Source organism: Pundamilia nyererei, unplaced genomic scaffold (genome assembly GCF_000239375.1).
Source record: "Pundamilia nyererei isolate P.nyererei 1_Seehausen unplaced genomic scaffold, PunNye1.0 scaffold00061, whole genome shotgun sequence".
Taxonomy (NCBI): Eukaryota; Metazoa; Chordata; class Actinopteri; order Cichliformes; family Cichlidae; genus Pundamilia; species Pundamilia nyererei.
In genome coordinates, this window is record NW_005187462.1 from 3,324,300 (window position 1) to 3,347,109 (window position 22,810).

The 22,810-nt window shown below is 44.6% G+C and overlaps 2 protein-coding genes across 5 annotated transcripts in view; one reads left to right on the forward strand and one right to left on the reverse strand.

Moving 5' to 3' along the window:
- Window positions 1-254: 254 nt before the first annotated feature.
- fmnl2b (formin-like 2b) lies at window positions 255-17,921 on the reverse strand. Of its 2 annotated transcripts, XM_005735013.1 has the most exons (28): window positions 17,319-17,921; window positions 16,058-16,141; window positions 14,311-14,391; window positions 14,100-14,176; window positions 13,928-14,011; window positions 13,610-13,753; window positions 13,412-13,538; window positions 13,207-13,283; window positions 12,854-12,947; window positions 12,200-12,274; window positions 11,916-12,026; window positions 11,624-11,773; window positions 11,398-11,499; window positions 10,943-11,163; window positions 10,746-10,849; window positions 9,635-9,820; window positions 7,842-7,862; window positions 7,166-7,290; window positions 6,877-7,079; window positions 6,022-6,256; window positions 5,874-5,942; window positions 5,687-5,767; window positions 3,994-4,123; window positions 3,753-3,913; window positions 2,860-2,961; window positions 2,663-2,761; window positions 1,780-1,903; window positions 255-1,695 (listed from the first exon to the last, which is right to left on the reverse strand). In XM_005735013.1, exons 1-28 carry the CDS (start codon window positions 17,433-17,435, stop codon window positions 1,607-1,609), a joined length of 3,273 nt encoding a protein of 1,090 aa, XP_005735070.1. In that variant the 5' UTR covers window positions 17,436-17,921; the 3' UTR covers window positions 255-1,606. The 2 variants fall into 2 exon arrangements, with proteins under 2 accessions (XP_005735070.1, XP_013766817.1); XM_013911363.1 differs by lacking the exon at window positions 7,842-7,862.
- Window positions 17,922-19,429: 1,508 nt separating this feature from the next.
- LOC102206681 (cyclin-dependent kinase 5 activator 1-like) overlaps window positions 19,430-22,810 on the forward strand; it is an 8,403-nt gene continuing 5,022 nt past the window's right edge. The window contains exons 1-3 of one of the 3 annotated variants that reach the window (XM_005735015.2): window positions 19,430-19,613; window positions 19,717-20,119; window positions 20,675-20,812. In XM_005735015.2, the coding sequence (XP_005735072.1) occupies window positions 19,745-20,119; window positions 20,675-20,812 (513 nt within the window). In that variant the 5' untranslated portion in view covers window positions 19,430-19,613; window positions 19,717-19,744. Of the gene's footprint in view, window positions 20,120-20,674; window positions 20,813-22,810 lie in introns of all 3 variants that reach the window. The other 2 variants (XM_005735016.2, XM_013911345.1) reach the window with 2 other exon arrangements.

The window sequence follows — 22,810 nt, forward strand, 5'->3', positions numbered from 1 at the left end:
CGACCTTCATACGCTTTCTCCGGATGAACTTCAGGAGAAGACCTGATCCATCAGTGAACTCTAACAGCCAATCACAGCACAGATCAACATGATGAACTAATCAACATGTTTACTGATTACTTGTCAATCAATCAGTGTACTGATACATGATTAACAATCATCAATAACACAGATTAATGATGCTTTGTGTTGGAAATAAAACCTGAGTGACAGAGGGATTGTGGGTAATGTAGTGTCAAACAGAACACACTGCATCATGTTGACAAGGTGCGCTTTATTAACACACCAAGTGCAGAATCACCACCAAACACAAACACAGACACGTACAAGCATTGCTACACGGTGATCTAGAAAATGTCTGTACATGTAGAAAACGTTGTGCTGCCATTTTTTTGTCTTCTTTGAATCTAAATGATGAAGAGGAGAGAAGGGGAGGGGCTTCAGTCTGAGACTGGACCTCTAAAAGGAAACGGGGACTGCAGAAACACCACAGAAACATCAGTGGGAGTCGAGGTGTGTCGAGCACAGAGCCCCACCTGCCAACTTCACTGTCGTCGTGAACCTGCTCAGGTGGATTCCGGTCCACAGGTGGGAGCTCCTTGTGTTTCAGCTACAGCGGCCCCTCGGTGCCACACTCCAGATTGCAGCGCTGAGTCGTGACCTTTGGGTGACCAGCTTTGCAGGTGTGTGTGCATGAACAGCTGGAAAACAGCATATTGTGGCTGGTGAGGCTCTGCAAGTTAACAGGCTAACTGACAGATATGGGCTCAGGAGGATGGAGAAGGGGCGGAGCCACAGATAGAGTGATACTTCAGTGAGGCTCTGGTACCTGCAGTAAGGCCAGTAGATACAGTAGAACACAGTAGAATATAGTGAAGGTAGAACCCTGTACAGTTAAAGAAACAGACCGGAGAAGCCCATGCACTCTGACCCCCCCCCCCGACCTTTGACCCTTCGGATGTTTGTTAGCCCTCGTGGTGTGAAAAGGCATGTATGCACCTTTGCTCCAGTCCAAACCCAAATGCTGCTCTACAGCATCGTCTGTGGCGAGGCACAACTTTGTTTTTAGCACCGCGGGTTCTCGGTTGTCACGCCAATGGCGTTCAGAGCCGCATGATCTGATTACAGGAAGTGGAATTCTACCTGACCACAGACCACATGATCTTTGTCAGGAGAGGTCAAAGGTCAGATTCAGTCTGTAAAGTGCTCTGAGTAACATCTGCTGGGAAGGTCATGTGATCTAATCAAGTGTTATTTTATATCTGTGGCGAGGAGGAAAGGCAATGATTAGGACTATATCAGTTCAGCTGGAGGGACGCTGCCCCCTGATTGTTCTGCCACGCTGCTGGACTTCAGTCAAAAGGTGTTTAAAACACCTGCTGAAGTGTTCAGCTGACAGCCAAAAAGCCAATCACAGCAGGACAGGGCATCCTTCCGATCGATCCGGTTTAGCTGAGGTCAGGTGTGTGGGCGCCCAGTCTATGCACAAAGAAACCAATAAAATAACATAGAAAACATGATGTCATCAGTTAGAGCGATCAGAAAAGTTCAAAGTGCTAATTGGTCCCATCAATGAAAAGTGGGCGTTGTCACTCTTCGTGACTTCTCAGTAGTGCTCCTCGGTATGGGCGGGGTCACAGAAGAAGCGAGAGCTGCGTTTGGCAGTCCGAGCCGTGAAGGGGACGGTCTTCAGAGCTGTAGATAAGCGAATAAACAGTCAATCAGAGGACAGCTGACACGCCTGCTGTGGTCACTCACGTGCCTTGGCAACATGTTTACCTGTTATGATATCCTCGATAGCGCCGTCCTTCCCCTCATAAACATGGCGGCTGTCTTTTCCTTGGCGCCTTCTGAGCTCCGTGATCAGCTCCTGCTGCTGCCGCTTCCCTCTGTGGGACGGAGACTGAGAGGGGGAGGGGCTTCAGTATTAGACGCTGTGACACGTCACGTCACCTGATCGATCGATTAGTGATCTGAATAAACCTAAATCTGACCCCCTGGAGCCTCCTGACCAATCAGAGACTGTTGAAATCATGATGTCAGCGAGGACAAAGAATTACTGAGCTTCTGTCATGGTCTCCGTGCCTGCCCAGCTGGCCCCGCAAGGCTACATGTGTTTGTTTTGCTTTCTCTCTCTCTCTCTCTCTCTCCCTTTCTGGGCGGAGCTCACTGCAGGCTCCCGCCCTTGGCCCACACACCTGTCCACTATTTGAGGCTGGGACACAGATCTTCTCGTCGCTGGATGATTGTACTACAGACTTTTCCTTCCCGTACCTGTGACCTCCCTGCAGTGCGTGTGTGTGAGGCTGGGCATGAAGACGAGAGCGAGTGTGAGAGAGCTTCCCCTTGGTCCCTTGGAGCCTGGATTTTCCCCTCACTGTATATATTGTGCACCGGTGTTGTAAATAAACTGTGTTTGGAAACGTCAACCTGCTCTGCTCTTGAGTCCTTACTCTCAGTTGTGACAGCTTTATTTTTAAAAACAAAGATGTAAAGAAACTTCAGAGAACCGAGGTATTTTAAAAATACCTGAAAACTAAACATTTTGGTTTAATGTAGGAATTCAACATGGAGGTGCAAGCATAAGCTCCTCCTCCATCAGGAGGTCACGTCCAGCTGACATAATGGGAGCTAAGTAATGGATTATGTCATGAAGTTTCACCCTGGTCTCCTCTTCCTCCTCCTGCTGCTCCTCCTGTTCCAATTTCTCCAACAACATCTGCTCCTGACGCCTCCTCTGCTCGTTCTCCTCCTCAGCCAGCTGGAGACACACAGAAACATATTAATGCAAAACTAAACTCAACTGATATAGGCCTACTATCAGAGAGGGAGCATGGTCTATAGACAAAGGTTACCCACCCTGTAGGCTTTGATGAAACGAACAAAGATTGGGAAGAAGACAGACGGCGGCATCGTCTTTGAACTCTCTCCGAAAAACTTCACGGCATCTTCAAAGGCATCCTAAAGTTTATATATACACACACAAACACACACACACACACACACACAGAGCTGGTTATCATCAGTCTACCTGTTCTCGTACCTTAAAAAGACAAACAATACTGATTAAGAAACAAGTTAGGAACATGTGTAAAGCTTGTAGGTTTAGTGTTGGTAGTGTTGTGGGTTTACCCCTCTTCTTCTCCTTCTACCTCTTCTTCTCCTTCTTTGTCTTCTCCTACCTCTTCTCCTCCTTCTTCGTCTTCTTCTCCTCCTTCTCCTTCTACCTCTTCTTCTCCTTCTACCTCTCCTTCTTCTAATAATAATAATAATGGATTGCATTTATATAGCGCTTTTCGGGACACCTCAAAGCGCTTTACAATACCACTATTTATTCACTCTCACATTCATACACTGGTGAAGGCAGCTACAGTTGTAGCCACAGCTGCCCTGGGGCAGACTGACAGAGGCGAGGCTGCCATATCGCACCATCGGCCCCTCTGGCCATCACCAGTAGGCGGTAGGTGAAGTGTCTTGCCCAAGGACACAACGACCGAGACTGTCTGAGCCGGGGCTCGAACCGGCAACCTTCCGATTACAAGACGAACACCCAACTTGAGCCACGATCGCCCTTCTTCTCCTTCCTTGTCTTCTCCTTCTTCTTCTTCCTCTTCTTCTCCTCCATCTTCTCCTTCTCCTACTCCTCCTATGTGCTCGGCTGTTTGGTGTTCACAGTTTGAGCTGATTCTGCAGGAGGAATTGCACCTGAATCATGGCTGTGTGGTAACACATGGTGTATGTGTGTTTCTCACCTGAGCAATGCGTGCGTCCTCCTGCAGTTTGCTGAGCCGTGATTCGTTCCTGCTGATGAAGTCTTTGAGCGTAGCATTGTGCGACACGCTGAACTCTCTCCAGGTGAGCTCCATGCCGCGCTGGAGCTCCTTCACATCACTCAGCACGTTCTCCAGACTCACTGCACAGTACAGGTAAACGAGCTCAGGTAAACGGGCTTCTCGGAGGGAGCGCAGCGTCCTGATTGGCTGTCAGACTCACCTGCGGCAGCCTTGTCCACGTAGTGAAGCTCGTTGTAAAACAGAGACACAGCAGGATACTTCTCTCTCACCACGTTGCTGATGTAATGAAGCAGCGTTTGTGTCCTGTCGGTTGACTTGGTCTCCAGTAACTATGCAGAAAACGCACAACCATGGTAACCGCAACAAACAACAAGGCTCTAGAGCAGGGGTGTCAAACTCAAATACACTGTGGGCTAAAATTCAAAACAGGAACAAAGTCGCGGGCTAACGTTAATATTTATTGAAATATATTTATTCCTCCAGATATAAGAATGAATCTTTTCTTATGGACTCAAACACGTTTTGCTGAAAAACTGAATATGGAACAAGCAAAGCTTAATACTAAACAATATATATATTAGCTGTATAATACCAGTAGGCCAGCTCTAATAGTAATTTGGTATGGCTTCGCGGGCCAGAGTTTGACACCTATGCTCTAGAGTGTGCTCCAAATAAAGAACTTTGTGATGAGAAGATAATTCGTTCGTTAATCATTTACAAATCAATACTGTCTGTATGGACAGCAATTAAAAACAAGGTGAACATGTAAAGCTGTGGCGTTAAGCGATGCGGTTGGAAAATTTGGGTGCACCTAACTTTTGTGCTGGTGCACCTAAGAAAAAAAGTTAGTCTAGAGCCCTGAAACACACAAACGGTCACAGCTGCGTGTTGGGGCCTATTAAAGCTCGCTCTGGGGATATGTCCACACTAATGCGCTTTTGTTTGAAAACGCATTGTTTTCTCTCCGTTTTGGCCTCCCGTCCACACTGAGATGGCGTTTTTGAAAACGCTCTCGAAAACGAATAAATATGAAGACAGTGCATTTGCGTCGTAGTGTGGACAGTGAAAATGGAGACTTTCGAATCGATGATACATTTTAGTCATGTGATGCAGTCATGTGACCAATTAAACAAAGATAGCAGTTGTTTTGTTTGCTATCAATTTTGACAGCCCTATTAAAGATAAATATCAGCTTGTACATGCTTCAGGTAGCTTTTCTTCAAATTATTTAATTCTCACACGCTTTTGCAACTTTGTTCTTTTGTGTTACTCGCAGCAACAACTCCACCTCATTGTTAGTCCATTTAAAAAACGTGGTGCTTTTCCTTGACGCTTTGCCGCAACGTTTCAAGGAGTTGGAAAGTAAATAAACGGCTGACGGAAATGAAGGGGGCCGAATCTTCTTGTACTGGAATGTAAGCGTTCTCGTCCGTTTCAATGTGGGCGCACAACTCTGTGAAAATAACTGAAAACGCTAGTGTGGACGTGGATTGTTTTCAGATGAAAACGCTGTTTTCAAATCTATCCGGGCTAGTGTGGACGTAGCCTGAGCCTTTTGGTGGGATTCACTGTATCAGACTATAAATAAACCCACCAGCAGGGGACGCCTGTGCTGATGTCTGATGGAGGTCTGCGAGAAACTGGTTCAACCCAGCTGCCATGGCAACACACCAAGTTATAAAAGTCAAGAGATCTATGACTGACTCATGTGACACAAGATGTGATGTCATTGCTTATTTTGGTACATAAACTCCAAACATGTCAGGCAGTTAAACGTCAATTATTAAAAATTAAAGCTGTTTAAGTGATAAAGATACTAAATTCAAAATAAAATTAATTAAAATCATGTTGTGCTGATTGGTCGGATCAGTGATTCAGTGTGTGTGTGTTACCAGGTCTAAGCTCTGCAGCTTGAATCCATACACCGCTCCTCTCTTACTGCTGTTCATGTAGTTTCCCAAAGCCAAGATGATCTACGACAACACACAGCAGCTGAGCATGAGTATTGATGACACTGACTGATTATTGATACAGAAACAGAGAATCAGGCAGAATATCCACAGGTAACCTCAGACTGACCTCGAGGATCTTCTTCAGCTTCTGAGAGGACTTTATAGAAACTGAGGCCGCGATCATGGCGTGGAGTTGCTGAAAGGAAACAAGACGGTCAGATGGGTCACACCTGTCGATATACTTGCATACCTTCCTATCTGTATATCTGTCTCACCGGTGTTAACATCTGGACGTTGTCGTTGAAGTTGCCCATGAAAGTCATGATGGTCATGCGCTGACTGAGTCTCTCAAGGCGACTGAACTGCATCATGAAGCGATCTTCGTCACTTAGTGCCTCCAGAGGTTTTCGGTCCCTCTCATATTGCCGTAGCAACTTCAACTCAGCCTCCGTCGGCAGGAAACGTGTCAGACACTCTACAAAGTCCACCCGAACGGTCCGGAGGTCAAACCTGGAGAGATGATGGACTGGGTTGATTTGATAGAGTGACTCGGAGTGTACACAGGTACCTAATAAGCCACTTAAACACACCTGTAGAGGGTCACCTGATTGATTTCAGGCACATTGCCGTATGGCTGACTCAGATTCAGTTCTGAGGCCTGAATCTGAAGTCTGATTATCACTGATGGAACCCAGGCCAGGCCAGAACCGACTGCTTTTATTGGGGTCATGGGATGCTCACTATGATGCTGTTTAAACTCTAAAGTACTCTGAGACAGAGGAACTTCTATGATGTCATCTCAGGCTGGGTGTGAAGGCAGTTTGTCTGATGAATGGAAGCCACCATGAGTAAATTCTCAGCTAACAGAGGTAACAAACTCCAAATGTTAAAAGCTCTGATATCGGAGGCAGAGAGAAGAAGGTCAAGGATCAAAGCTAGGAAGAGATCAATGGATCATAAAGCAGCAGCTCTGGTGGACAGAATCATATGCCCACCTGAACTCACCTGTAAACACACTGCTGTTGTGCACTGCTGTTATATAAACATAGCTACATTCAATTTTGCCTATTTCTGACTCTGGCACCAAGCTGGCATCGCTGGCACCTGTAACCTGGTGCAGTTCCACCTACGTTTGGATGGCACGGCAGATGACCTCTGACCCCTGGCCGGCCTTCCTCAGCGTGATGGCCAGGTTTTTGGCTCTGTTGGCCTCCAGCAGAGAAACTTTGGACGGAGCTTTCTGAGGAAGCTTCTGTCTGGACAGCGTCAGGTCCACAGCTGGACCCTGAGCCTTGGTCTTAAACATCTCCTCGAACTCCTCCACGTTCAGGTCCTGAGACACACACAGGTCATCGCAGATTTTAAACAGGTGAAAAGCTTTTGTCAGCCCTGAGTGATGCCTCTTGCTGTTGATGTTACCTGCAGGATGGACTCGTCATCAATGTCATTGAAGATGGTTCCGTTTATCTGACTTGGCTTCAGAGCTACCCAGTTCAGCACTGGCATCCTGAACTTGGTCTGGATTGGCTTCTTTATCTTCACCGCTGTGCGAGACATGTGAGCAGGGAGACATGTGAGGAGAGGACGAGACTGGCCTCAGATTGGTACTGCAAGTGACTAAAGTCCAGCTGTGTGTTCAGACCGATCAATCAGTTTGTGCCAAACTGCTGAAGGTTAACAGGCATCACTGCACCTGTTACTATTGTCAGGTACAGGTGCGACAGGTGAGCAGGTCTGTATGGGACAGACCAACAGAAGTCTGTTTTTCTAGCATAACCAATATAGGTCTTCAACTTAATTCATGGATGAGCATTACTTTGGGTCTCATCAGAGCCAATCTATCCCTCGGACTCTATTTTATTTAGTTATATCTTTTCTCTTCTCAGGTAAGAGTAGGTATGATCCTTCAGTCTGAACACACATCATAGAAGTGGGATCAAACATATGACTCTGACTGACAATTGTGGCAGTTGATTAATTGAGAAACCAGCCACTGACTGGCTGCGGCTGGTTTCCAGGTGATGGAGGAATGGAAGAAGATGGAGGGTGGGGAAGTAAGGGTGTTTTGTGAAGATGTTAGAGAAAGTAAACGTACAGAACAATTTGAGAGCACCCTCTGTGAGCAAAACAGAAGAAAAGAAACAACATGTTAGTAAAATGGCAGTTAACATACACATTTATCACACTGACTAATATTTCTGGACTCTCATCGGCTGAAGGTGTGACATATTTAATTGTAAGGAATAGACAGCGTATATAAAGAGATCTGAACTGTGGTTATTTGTGTAAACTGAGAGCTGAGTTCTGGTGAAGCTGCTGAAGTTGAATCAGTTCTGTAAATTTTATTTTGATGAAATGTGATGGAACAAATATCTCTAATGTCTTTTATTAGTGACGATGGTATAAGTAGGATAACAGTCTGAGATTTGAGCTCCATTTCACTTCAGTGGTTCTTCATCAATAGTACAAACAATATGCAACTTTTTCTGTATGAACAGAACATTAAACTGAGAAAAATCCAAAAAAGTAATACTCTGTATATATCAGCATCCATTCACCAATGGAGACTGTTGGAAATATTTAATATTTAATAAGAAATTAACTTCCCAGAAGTAAATATTAACCACCAGAGAAGACCGTCATGACTGAAATTTGCAGACAAGGACTCTATGACCTCTTGGACTTCAAGGACACGTGTTTATTTAAGTCTGACCATCAGCCACCTGCAATCCAAAGCAAAGCATTCATCCAAGGAAAAATGATGCAAACCAAACCTTAACCAACCTAAACTCCAAACCAAACAATCAATGAAAGCCAAACTCCAAACCAAAACAAACCGAGCAAAACCAAACTCTCAATCAAACTAGAGTCCAAACCAAACTAATCCAAGCCAAACCAGCCAAAGACCAGATCAATCTTAACCATGTCTGTTGTTGTGATTTGGTGATGTATAAGTAAAACTGAATTGAAAATTGAATTGAATTGAACTGAATCAAACCAAAACAGTCCGCACCAAACCAAACTCTCACCTAAATCAAATCTGGACCCAACCAAATAATCAATACCAACCCAACCTAAACCAAAAGAATCCAAGCCAAAAGCCAAACTCTCAACCAATGGTTCGGTCAAATCCAAACTTCAAACCAGACAAAAACAACCCGAGCAAACCCTTGCTCTTAACCAAGCTAAACTCCAAACTTAAACAACCTTAACTCCAAACCAGAGCAACACAAATTCGAAATCAATCCAAATTCTCAACAAATTCAACTGAGTTCAATGTCACCAGTTATCACCACCATCATCAAACAAAGGCTCAGATTCACTGACTACCTGCTCTGCATGAGTACCATCTGGCCTCAACAGATCTTCTATTTATGGCTCTTCCCTGATCTGATGTATTACCTCTCCAACATTTCAGAAACAAACTCTGACTATGAAGAAGACAAATCTACAACCAAGGAAGAACAACCAAAGGTTGAAAACCCCGGCCTCAAACTAACACAGATTCACTGAGATTTGCTGACCCAAACTACAACCACCTCCTTCTGTTCAACCTTTGCAGACCTTAGTTTTTCACCCAAATGTTACCAAAAATCAACTTCTCAACTGAGAAAAGTAAAGAGAACTAACAACTGGCTAAAAAACAAGAACAGCTGGTGTCAGCTGGAGTCAGCATGTTTATAGTTTCTATTATTTTTTTTTCGTAATAATGATTTGAAACTGATGTCTATAGTTCATGTCCTGATTAACTGTAACTGAGTTTACTCCTCACCTGGCTGCAGTAATGTACAGGTGTAGTGTTGGTGTGGTTACAGGGGAAAGGACAGTTTGATGGTCAGGTTTGGTTCAGTTCTAAACAGCCTGTGAACCCACTGTTTGCAGTCTCACCTGCAAGTCCAGAGTTAAAGATGACTGTAGGTGACCCCCCTGTTCCTGGGAGTGGTGGGGCCACAGGTGGAGGAGGCGGGGGCATGGGGACGGAGGAGAGCTCACTGGTCCGACAAGGTGGAGGAGGGGGAGGGGGAGGAGGAGGAGGACCAGGTGGAGGAGGTGCTGGGTACGGTCCGTTGGACACTAAAGAGGGAAAAAAAGACAATGTTAGTACTCATTATACAGGTGATACTCAGCAGTAAAGTAAAGTAAAAATCACGAAGTGCTTCACAGAAACAGACATACAACCTCAAACAAACAAAATCAACCAAAAGCAAGTTTAAACAGATATGTTTTTAACTGCTTTTAAAAGAAATGACTGAGTCCACAGATCTCAAACTCCAAGGGAGTGAGTTCCAGAGTCTGGGGGCCACTGATACAAACGCTCTGTCACCTTTTGTTTTTAGCCTTGTATGCTGGACAACCAGCAAGCCCTGGTTGCAAGACCTCAGGGACCTGCTGGGGCGATAAGGAAGAAGATGATCGCTGATGTAAATGGGAGCTACACCGTGCAGGGCCCTATAGGTCATGATTATAATCTTAAAACGGACCCTGAACTTGACAGGGAGCCAATGCAGTTGAATCAGCAGGGGAGTGGCATGGGAGTATTTGGGATGCTTTGTCAGAAGCCTGGCAGCAGCATTTTGAACACCCTGCAGTCATTCCAGGGAGGCATTACTTAAGCAAGTAAACAAGGAATTACAATAATCTAAGTGAGATGAAACAAAAGCATGAAGAATCATTTCCAATTCAGAGCGTGACACAATGAGCTTAGCAATATTTCTTAAACGGTAAAAACAAGAACGAACCAAAGATTTAATGTGTGTGTCCAGCGTCAGAGCTGGGTCAAATGTAACACCAGGGTTCCTAATGGAGGGTTTAATATAAGAAGCAGGAGGGCCTAGATTTTTAACCACGAGGGGAACAAAATTCTCAGGAGCAAAGACAATGACTTCACTTTTATCAGCATTTAGTTGAAGATAATTATCAGCCATCCAATCTCTAATGGGATCTAAGGACCGCAAGATTTGAAGCTTAGAAACATCAGTACCTGCAAGGTTCAACTCACTTGTGCCTGGCATTGGTGGAGGAGGAGGTGGAGGAGGTGGGGCCAGCATGCCTGGGGCTCCGCCCAGCCCCGGTCCCGTACTGTGATAAGCTACAGTCTCAGGGCTGCAGGAATCAATCAAAATCAATCAAAAACAAAATCCTTAGCCAGAAGTTTTTAACTGTGAGATACTACAGCTTCTAGGTCCTGTGATTCACCTAGGGGACAGGTTAGGACAGGGTGGAGGTGACGGAGAGGCAGAATCAGCCACCCCTCCATCGCCCTCTCCTCTCTGTGGTTGAGGAGCTCCGGGTCCTCCGGCCTGCTGCGCTTCCTGAGCCTGACGCTCCAGACGACTCTGACGTCGGATCGTCTGGTCCTTTTCCCGTACCATACGCCGCAAGGTATGCACCTGTGAGTTAGCACTGGCATACACATCCTGCAGAGGTAAGCGGTGATGGTGAGTCAGGGGCAAGAGTGGTGCCAAAGAACAGTCCAACATTTTATAAAACCCATGTTTAAAAAGTATTTCAGCCCTGTAAACTCCACATTATTCCCTGTAGATGTCTCTTCATCATTATCACCATCTGACCTACTCTTATACATTTATTTGCCTCATTTATTTGCTCCATGGTGACAATGTACATGTGGTTTCCACAGTAACAAGACTGACCCGGAGTTGGTCCAGCTCTTTGTTGGTCTGCATCAGCTGTTTCTCCAGTTCCACAATCTTCAACATTGCTTCGTTCTCCACATCCAGCAGACGTTCTGACATCTGAAGGCATATAGAGAAAGAAAGAGGCTGGTGAAGGTCAGCACAAAACCAGAGATTTATCATAATGTCTTTTAAGACTTGACCCCTTTGTTTCCACCTGTCTCCCTCCACCTGGAGGTCTTACCGTGGCCAGGTTCTCCTCCAGTTCCTCGACTCTCTCCAGAGCAGCAGTTTTGGTCTCTGCATCCTCCAGCAGTGTCCCGACATCAAATACGTTGTCCAGGTACGCCTGAATCTGAACCTGCAACCTGTCACTCTCTGTGTGCTTTAGCCGCTGAGGTGAAACAGGTGAGGGCACAGGTGAGGAGACAGGTTTTGGTGAAACACATCATTTTCTGAACAGCACTAGATGTAAATTAAAACTACATTCTGTCTGAGAGTGACTGTGATGCTCTGATTGTGGGTTTCTGTCTTACCTCCAGGTGTTCTTCCAGGTTGAGTTTGGTGAAGTCATATTGCAAGTGGACTCTGAAGTTCATGTCCTCTACAGAGTGAACCACAATGTTGATGAACTGCATGCAGGCCACCTGGAAACATGTTTCACTGCCCATTATTAACCTGATGATGTCACACCAGGCAAGTCTGACGTTACCAAAGTCACACAGATGTAAACTTTGTGAGCTGAATGGATCTTAAATTTCATGCAATTAATTTAAAAGAAAAATCTTGAAATATTAGGTCCCATTTGAGACAAAGTTACCAAGAAGTCGATGTTGTCATCTTCATTCTTAAAATGTTCCATCAACTTTTCAAAACGCATTGACTCAGAGCACACCTGCAACACATCAATCAATCAATCAATCAATCAATCAATCAATCAATCAATCAATCAATCAAACAAACAAACAAACAAACAAACAAACAAACGTATGCTGTTTACTCTCTTCTCATTTTCCCAGTTTGTACCTCCTTTCCTTTAATATAATTTCCTCCCATCTGAGATGTGATGGGAGGAAATACAAGAAGTCGAATCAACAGGTTTTTAACAACAGGAGAGCTCTTTAGTCCAGAGCCTCATTTTATAATAACGCATACAGATGATCACTCTGGATGCCATTACCTTGGCCTCCAGTAACACCATGAAGAAAACCTTTAGTTGTTCTTGACCAGGATATGTCCTTCAATGCACATATAAACAAACATCTTTAGGACTGCAATATCTCTAAAACTAGAAATGTCCTCCTCCCTTCATGGTTTGGTGATTCCAGCTCTGTGGCACACCTGTTTCATACGTTACTTTCTCCTTCTCATGTATCCTGACAGAGACCCCAAGACAACAGGAGGCACAAAGTGGAGAAATGACAAAAGGATTACTTGTTGTTTTATGTTTAGAGTGTGTTGTTATTTTGTTTACAGTTTTAAAGTTGTCGAAGGCCGACAGGATGATCTCGTGCCCTCCTCTGACCAAACACACTGCGGCCAACAACTCCAAGACCAGAGCCTTTGTCCTGATGAAGAAAATGCATCAAATACATTTTTAAAAAGCTATTTATAGAGAGAAAAACAAGCTTCACACACTAATTAACAAACAGTGAACAGAAACAATGTCTACATCTGTGGTTTAACTGACTTTGTGGCTTTCTTCTCAGGAGCTGTTTGAATTCACTCAAAGTTTGTATTTTCTAACACGCAGGTGTATTTTGTTCTCTGCCAGCGAGACAGATACAGCAGTGGTAATATTTATATTAGTTGTATCTGCAGATGTACCTTGGGTTCCTGTTGTTGAGGCTGAGAGCAATTTCATTGACAGCGTGAGGATGAGACATCACCATGTTGAAACCATACTGATGAAGATGAGGACACAGATGAAGGTCAGTAATGTTTCTGGCTCTAAAATCTAAACTTTACAGATTTAGGACAGGTTTGACTTCAAATTGACATAAATGTTCTGTCACCGGGCAGATTAAGTTACCTGGTAGTTCATGATGGCTCTCAGACACATGATACAAACGTGAACATCATCTTTCTTGCACACAAGTCGTGAGTTCTTGAGAGTTCGACGACTCGGCAGCGTGTTGGATCGAGTCACCAGAGTCGAACTACAAACAGAAAATTCACGTTAGCACACCTAGGTGACTTCTGGTTTTATTCATACATTATGTTCTGCTACCTGATGGAGTGTCGAGCTGCTCGGGGTACAGAGGAGGATGGTGAGGGGAGGCTGCAGTCACCATGGAGATCTTCTATCGAACGACTCCAGGGAGAGTCGATGGACGACACCTCGCCTCCAGCCTCTGACTGTTCTCCATCAAACCTGAGCACAAAAAGTTTGTAAAATGTTTGTAAGTCCCAAACCTGCTCCAAACTAATCACCTGAACACTACATTTCATCTGTCGGTGTGATCGCACCATAAAAAGATCCGACATGTGAAGTTCAAAATTCAGACCGAAGCTCAGAAAGCAAAGAGGAAGCCCTGTCTTTACTCACGTGACAGCGTACTGAGCAAACGACAAATATTCAACCAAAACATCAAGACCCCTATTCTCCTCATTCAGAAACTCTCTCACCCACCTGCAGACAGACGGGAGACAGATGTTAGACAGCCATGAGACTGTTAGACAGGTTAGAGAGACAGACAAGTGTTCTGACAGACAGGTACCCAATGTGGTTTGTACGAAGAGAAATCTCGAGTTCTCTGAGTGTCTGAGTTGATTCCTGAACTCTTCTCCTGAACTTCTGCAGACAAACACACAAACTGGTCAATATTTTAAAAAAATATAAACACAGGCCGTAACTGAAGGACTACCAGCAGGACTCTAAAAGAAAGTTTTCTCTGTCAGCGCAATAAACTTTAAACTTTGCCATCTTACCTTCCGTGTGACGGCCGGGTCGAGGAAGCCTCTCAGTTTCTGGATGTAGGTGTGAGGAGGATTCTTGACCTGAAACCTTTCCTACATCAAACATAAAAACAGTGGGACTAGATGGGATCAGATATGAAGCCCCACCCACCACAACGCCTGTCTGACTTTTACTGGGGAAAATAATTCTAAATTTCATTTTTTAAAGAAACTTTAAAATGTTATTAAATTTGCTCTCAACTTTATCAGCTGCAGGATTTTGTCAAATCTCAAATCAACAGAAGTGGAGCAAATTACAGACTGGAACCAAAGGTACGGGGACCCAGAAAGTCCAAGAACCCTAGTCAGGGCTCTAGAGTGCGACCAATTTGGTCGCAAATGCGACCAAATTTTTCAGTGGTGCGACTAAAAAAAAAAATTTGGTTGCAGCTGTGCGACCAACTGTTCGGGTAGCAAAAAAAATAAATAAAAAAAAATCTGCAACCTTCCCTGTGGTCAAAAAGAGACACACATTATGCCCCTATCGTGGACTAAACCAATCAGAGATAGTAAGGGGCGGGACCTCTCTGATTGGCCGTGGTCCCGTTGAAAGTCCAGGTGGAAGTGGGAGGTGAGTAGCTTGAATAAAGCGATATCAATTCATTAAATCCTGAATCGACTTTTAAATATAACTGTGTTTTGCCAGAAACGCCAGATTCTCAGATTAAAGCTCACAAAACCATTTCAACAACAACCAAACAGCAAATGAGAGCAGGTACACGGATTCCACACAAAGACGTAAACACAGACCCGACGCATCAGAATCAACTTTGTCTTTCTCGGCTTTCTCACCCGACGGCCCGTAGACGGACATGCTGTCGGAGCTTGTTCAGTACTGAAGAAATTTAAACTTTAAATGCCGAACATTGTAGAATAGTTTTAAGGTTATCTGCTATAAAAAGCCAGACCAGGAAAATCTCCTTCATGTTTTTCTGTTTTATTCTCAGTTACTTTCACACAAAGGCATCTGCTGTGATGTTCACAATTCTGAAGAAGTCAGTACTGATAAATGATCAGAATTATAATATTTCTGTCTGAGGCTAAGTTGAATCGAATCGGGACTTTGAAAACCAGAATCGAATGGATTATAGAAATCAGTGATGATACCCAGCCCTAGTGAGCAGCCTAGGCACGACAGAAGTGGATGTAGCTGTAATAGGAAAAGAACTATTGCTAACTTTTCTGTTAAGTTAAGGCCTGATCCTTCTGAAATTCATAGCCAGTGCTCTGACACAGTGTCATCAATCTTTGAATGCTGAAAAAGCACAGTGTATCCAGAAAAACACATTATATTATAGAAATTATTATAAAATTTGTGTGCGCCTAACTTTTGTGCCGGTACGCCTAACTTTTTAAAGTTAGGCGTACCTGTACGCCCAGGCAAAAAGTTAGTCTAGAGCCCTGCTAGTCTAAACCAAGCGATATGACATATAACCCAGAAATAACTAAAATGACATACAAGAGAGATGTAAAATGACCGTGAAGAACAAAAACAGCAACAAACAGCTGGAAAAAGTCTAAAATTACATAAAATGCCACATTAGAAACACATAAAACAATCTGTTTTGTAAAATGACCAAAATGGGATAACAAATGACCCCAAAGTCACACAACAAATCATATCTGCACCGTTTATGATTCGTGTCTCTTTCAATATTCAGATCAATGAGTTGAAGCTTCTTAACAATTTGTTCCTGCAGTCCCATAAACATCCACCTACCTGATCACAGATAAGCTCCCACTTCTTTTCATTGTCGTAGGAACGCAGCAGACGCACCTTGTCAGGTGGCAGGTTCATTGAATTCTGAAAATCAGACAGTTTTATTGCTCAAACACGTCTAGAAACAAAAAAGACAACATTTTGAACCCTTAGTCCATGAATACAGACACAAACCCTTAAAGAAAATCAAAGTAATATGTAAATCTCAACCCCCAAACCCTAAATACAGAATGAACTCTAAACTCCCAACTCTTTTTTTTTATTCACTAAACAGCCCAAGACAAAATCTGGATGTTCCAATTCACATGTCTGTACTTAAATCCACAGATTAAATAAAAGAGTCAGTCATACCAAAGGTTGCTCCAAAAACAACAAGATTTGAGCCTTTGAAGATTAAAGTGATGACGATCAACTGATCCTGGATCTGCTGGTTCATCCATGAATTTTTCCATGACATGAAACTTACTTTGTACCAGTTTTATTCAGTGTAAACACAATTAAATGATGGCTGTCAACCAACCATGATATGCTACTCCTGCAGGAGGATCCTGCTGTTACTAGTGGACCATGTGACCACTATTAAGTGATTCTTTAGTTAGCTTGACTTGTGACTTTTAGAGATACTGAGTCAGGTCGTATACCTTCAAAGGTCAGCTGTTTCATATTTTCAGTGGATAGCTAAAGTGGCTTATAGCCCTCATACTGAAGCTCATGTCAGGGTGAAACTTCGAGCCCTCCTATTGGTCCAGTCCCAGAGCTGCTGATCATGGTTTCCAGTATCAACGTGTTTCCCCTGTCTGACTTGGCTAATCTAATTCTCTTGTGTTTTTGAAGACCTGAACAAACTGTAGAGGGGCTTTGAGCGTGAATCTGAAGACAAGCGTGTGAACAGACTCTTGAACAGACCCAGCTGGTTCTGATGTGGTTCTGAATGTTCCTCCCTTTAGATCCAGATTCAGACCAGGATCTGTGTCTCCTGAGCCAGACTACATCACAGTTTACAGAATGAACCTGCAGAACTATAGACCTCTAGGACCAAAGACCACAGGAGAAGTGACCTGGAGAACCAGAAACCCAAAGAGGGGAAACTTACAGATCCAGAGCCCTGCAGAACCACAGGCATTTAAAACCAGTAGATCTGGAGACCAGGATCTCATGGCCTGGTGATCAGGTTCTGCAGAGACCACTAACCCACGCCAGACCTGCAGAGTGTGACTGCATATTTTCAGCATGCCTGTGTGTGTCTGTGCGAGTATCCTACCAGTGCGATGGAGAACCTCTCCTCTAGCTCGGCCGGGTCTGGCATCGGGAGTCGAACCGGAGCAGCTCTGGACCGGATGACGGCCAGCTGGCTCTCCATGCTCTCGGCGTTACCCATCACATGCGCCGTGAACACACACCGAGCAGGAACACGGGAACACACCCACCCACAGCAGCACACACACTCAGCACACACACAGGAACATGTGGTCGACCATCACTATGAACGTAGATGGGTGGTCGAGCTGCTGAAGGCCTGTCTCTCTCTCTCTCCTGTCTGACTCCTCAGACGATGAAGAGCGTCTGCCTCCTCCTCCTCTTTGCCTGTCTCTCTCTCTCTCTCTCTGTCTCTTTGTCTCTCTCCCTCACCGCTGCCACTGCCGCTGCTGATGCTTCTGCTGCTGATCCAGATGAAGCCTGCTTGGCTGCTGTGTTATTGTGTGTTTGTTTGTCTGAAATGTGTGTGTGTGTGTGAGCGCGCGTGGCAGATCAGTCGGTTAATCCTCCCCCTCTCCTCCCCCACACGAAGAAAGAAAGAGAGAGTCGGCCTCCCCCCTCTTTGTCTCTCTCTCTCCCAGCTGCAGTCTCTGTGCAGCTTGCTCCACCCTCCCTCCACCCTCTCTCTGCCTCCTCAGACAATGAACCTTCTGCTGCCACAGGCCCCGCCCACCAACACACACACACACACACATGCAGCGCTGTGAGTAATCTGACTCTGGATCAGCTGTGTGTGTTTTCATTAGTCTATAATAAACAAGATTTGTTGTTAAACATGTAAATCTTGGGTTTGATCCCACACATGTGTTACCATGGACACAGATTATTTACAGCAATAAACCATGTTTCCAGCTTTCAAACATTAAACATGCTTGTATTGTAGTTTTATGATTTTAACTCTAAAACAACAATATTAAATTACACATGTACCAAAGAAAACTGCAGACTAACGAACACTCCTCCTTCATTTGTCACACAACTTCTTCACAAATAACATTTTTACCATTAATTCAAAAATGACTGATCACCATCTCACAGACGTAACTTTATGTACAGCTACTTTCAGTACCATTGATACTCATTTAGACTCTTTATATAATATCCTATTAGAGCGATTAGAGCACACTGTAGGTATTACAGGTACTGCGCTGCAGTGGTTTGTATCATATCTATCTAATAGACTCCAATTTGTGCATGTAAATGGAGAGTCCTCTTCACACACTAAGACCAATTATGGAGTTCCACAGGGTTCAGTGCTAGGACCAATTCTGTTTACAGATACCCAATAACACACACCAATGAGTTAAACTGCAGGAATGTCTTAAAGACATAAAGACCTGGATGATCGCTAACTTTCTGCTTCTTAATTCAGATCAAACTGAGGTTATTGTACTCGGCCCTGAAAATCTTAGAAATATGGTATCTAAGCAGATTCTTACTCTGGATGGCATTACCTTGGCCTCCAGTAACACTGTGAGGAACCTCATTTTTGACCAGGATATGTCGTTCAATGCACATATTGAAATATGTAGGACTGCTTTCTCACTTTCCTCTGAAAGCTCCTCGAATATCCAGCCTGAAAATATCTAAATGCCTTCATTAATTTTTACTTAATAACTCAGTGATTTAGTAAGTGTGACTTAAAAATGTATTCAAATGTTTTAGAGTTAAACAAAAGGTCATCAGCAACAACCAGTTCTTTTCAGTCACTGCATCTCTTCCTACTCCTCCTCAGCAACAGGACAGCTCCCTCTGGAGGACACTGAGAAAACTGCAGGTCAAACTGAGAGGTCTGATTAGTGTGTTTGTGGTAATAGAGATCAATAAAGCTGATTCTGAATCTGTACTAATAAAAGCTCCACCGAGCAATCAAACAGCTGAACTGTCACACAGGATGCATCTGCCTTTAATCTGACAAGCTCATGATCTCCGACATTTTATAGTGTAAGGTTCCGGCTTTGGTTTCCTGCACAATAAAAGCCTTGCAGCTTGTCTCTTCTGAGAGGCTTTTATTGTGAAACATCCACAGGAAGTGGGGTTTGAACTGCAGATCACAGATGAGCCAAAAACATGTGGATCAGTACTTCTGTTTGTGTACCTCAGTGTGTATTTGTACACAGTATGTCAGTTTACTTTCTCCACCTCTCCAGGTGTATCCAGGTGTTGCAATAGATGCCTCACAGCTGCTTGTCTCTCCAAGTGCATTGTGGGTGACTGCATCTGTTTCTTTGTTGTAAAAACAACGGATCAGAGACTAAAACGTAAGCCCTGCACGCCAGCCTGCATCACACGCGGACAGGTGAGACAGACAGACGGATGGGCTTTCTCTCTCCTCTTCTCTCTTTCTCATCCCCTCCTTGTTCCTTTTCCTCCCTCCTCCTCCTCCTCCTCTGTTGCTGCAGTGCCTCTCGCCTCCATCTGGTTGTCGTCATGGGAACGGTGCTGTCTCTGTCTCCGGGCTCACGGAAAGCCGCTCGGGGCCCGGAGGAGCTCGCGGTAAAGAAGCCGCTGGAGGAGGAGGAGAAGGACGGAACAAGGAAGAAGAAGAGGCACCCGGTGCTCCTGCACGCGCTCAGCTGGAAGAAACGGCTCGTGGCCGCACGAGCGAAGAGGAAGGGAGGGAAGAAAGTGAAGCCCGCAGTGTCCGAGCCCAGGCACGTGCAGCAGGAGCGCCGCGAGCCCAGAGTAGTGAAGCCCGGACACAAACACGGACCCATCCCGGTGCCCGTGCCCACGGTCCCAGACCAGAACCAGAGACAGGCCTGGCCCGAGCCGCTCGTGTCCCCACGGAGGGTGGTGGTTCAGGTGGGTGAGTCAGTGAGGGGTGCTCATGTGTGTTGGCAGAGGTCATCAGCTGGTTTTTAATCAGAGACACGTAGACAGACAGACAGTAAGTGCATGCGCTTGAAGGTCAGAACATTAGGAACAGTGAAGGCAGAAAAACGTGATGCTAAATAATAAAAATGGAGAAGCCGTGAAACCTAACAAAGGAATCAGGAATAATAGATGTAAAATAATTAATATAAATTCATTCATAAAATAAGATTTTTATAAAATGGGGGTGTAAGAAGAATTATTCTGAAATTAATAATAACTAGAATACAGTTTTATTGTTAAGGGTCTGAGGTGGTTCAAAGACAGTTTTCAGTCTAAAAAACCCGGAGGAAAAAAACTCCCATCTGATTATAAAGTTTAAAACATCAGAGGGCACCACACACATCCACCCAGAGGACAGGTTCCACCTACAGAACCTTCAACAGAACCTCAGGTTCTACAGAAACCCAAACACTTTGTTCTACTTCCTGTGTTACAACAAAAAGCTTCCTCTCCTCGCTCCTTGTTTCCTTGTCTTCTCTGCAGGCGTCCACAGGTGAGCTCCTACGCTGTCTCTCCGACTTCATGTGTCGCCGCTGTGTCAAACTGAAGGAGCTCTCATCCAATCAGATCGTTCTGTGGTTCAGAAACGTGGACCGAGCGTTGCTCGTTCAGGGTTGGCAGGTGAGAGCCCATCTGTGTGTCTGTGCTAGTCTCACCTGTCCAGAGCTGTTATCTGCATTCATTTACCTTAACCTCAGGGTTTAACATGTGTGCTTACATGAAAGGGGCAGGGCTTGTAACTCCTCTGGCCAGTCACGGTGTTTACAGTGGTGACAGCTGAGTGGCTTATTTCCAAAGGAAGACAAACTGTATATTAGAGAGATATGAAGGTTTCAGACATGCTACAGACTGAAAGTAACAGACTGCTCCACACAGAGCACTGTCGGTGGAAACGTGTGTGTGTGTCTGTGTTTGTGTGTGTGTGCACTTTAACTTCATGTTGTATGTTTTTATTTCATATCTACTGTGGTATTTAATAAACATGTCATGTTACTGTAGGTTGTTGCTGTGTTTACAAACTGCTGCTGAAAATTAACCTCAGCATCGATGTTTGGGCGTTGCATGTTAAAAATGATAAAACGTTACATTCAGGTCATGTTAGCACAGCTGAAAACTGGAGGAGCATGCTTGGTTTTGTTTGGCTTGGTTTGGTTCTGCTTGGTTTGGTTTGGTTCAGTTTGGCTTTGTTTGGTTTAGGTTGGTTTGGTTGGGTTAGGCTTGGTTTGATTGGCCTCCTCAGTTTCTGTGGGCTCGATTATTGTCTCAAGAGAACATCAGACTTCAGGGAGATCGATGGTTGGTGGCAGTTCTGAGACATGAGCCTCTGAAGCCTTGATCTCTTTCAAATCCCTTCTCCAGAAATTTGCAGTGGCAGTCAGAATGAAGGAAGACGGGTGGACGAATAACTACATGAACAAATCAGTCCTCCTCTTACTTCCAGCATCAAGTCTGAACTGGGTTGTTTAATCTTCAGTTTGCAGCCGTCTGCTTTTGAGGGGTTAATGATGTAATTTTAATAAGGAGAGATCACTTGGATGAATTGAATGTAATTCACTGAGATAGAGAAATTATATTATTTTAAATGTATTCTGCCATTAGACTCTGATGACCCGTCATGGCAAAGTGGACTACCAGTGGTGATAGGATTTAGAACAGGACTCCTGGGAGTCTAGACACTGGTTTGGATGGGGCTCCAATTGAGGTGTCTATGAGGTGGAGATGGGATGGAGGTGGGATGTACAAATGAGAGTCTGAAAGGGAGAATGACTGAGAGCATAGATTGAATCTATGCAAATTGGGGGCTGATTGGCTCAAAGATGGCGGGCGATAAAATGATTGGACTAACCATGTCAGTACTGAGATTGACAGCATGGGAACTGATAATGATGCATAGAAAAGAAAAAGAGCCTAACACCCAGGAAAGCAGGTGTATGCTTATTGAACTTAGGCATAAGCTTCATAATGATGTCACTTGGATGTCTTCTGCTATTGGTCAGTCATCATCGGTGGAAGTGTTGTGACACTACGAACTATAATAATAATAATAATAATAATAATAATAATAATAATAATAATAATACATTTTATTTATAGGCGCCTTTCAGACCCTCAAGGTCACCTCACAGTAGCACGTAAACGTGAACTAATAGATAACAATGATATTAATCCAGAATAATTCACCTATTAGTTCAGCTGCTCTTTCTGTAGTACTAGTACTGTTGTCCCTTCATTGCCCTGTCATTGGCTGGCGTTGGCCAGGTGATAGAGCATGTTGTCTGCTAAATGGAAGGCTGATTGTTTGATTGAGATCAGTCCACATTTTGAAACGTGTCCTTGGGCATTGTACCGTCCTCAGAAAGACCACTATAGTGGGTCCGGGATGGGCGTGAGGTTCTGGGGGCGCTCCGTCTCTGGGCTGGGGCCCGGGCCGGGCCTCGGAGGCTTGGGTCCTGGTTGGTGTGTTGCTGGGGTTGTGGGCGGGTGGGTGCATGGGGGCCCAGCCCTGGAGCAGGGTGCCGCCGGTGCATCGAGCCACCTGGGGGGCTCTTCAACTGGTGGGGGAGATTGTCACATCTTGCAGGAGCTTTCCTCTCCTCAGGGGCTCTCTCTGCAGGAGGG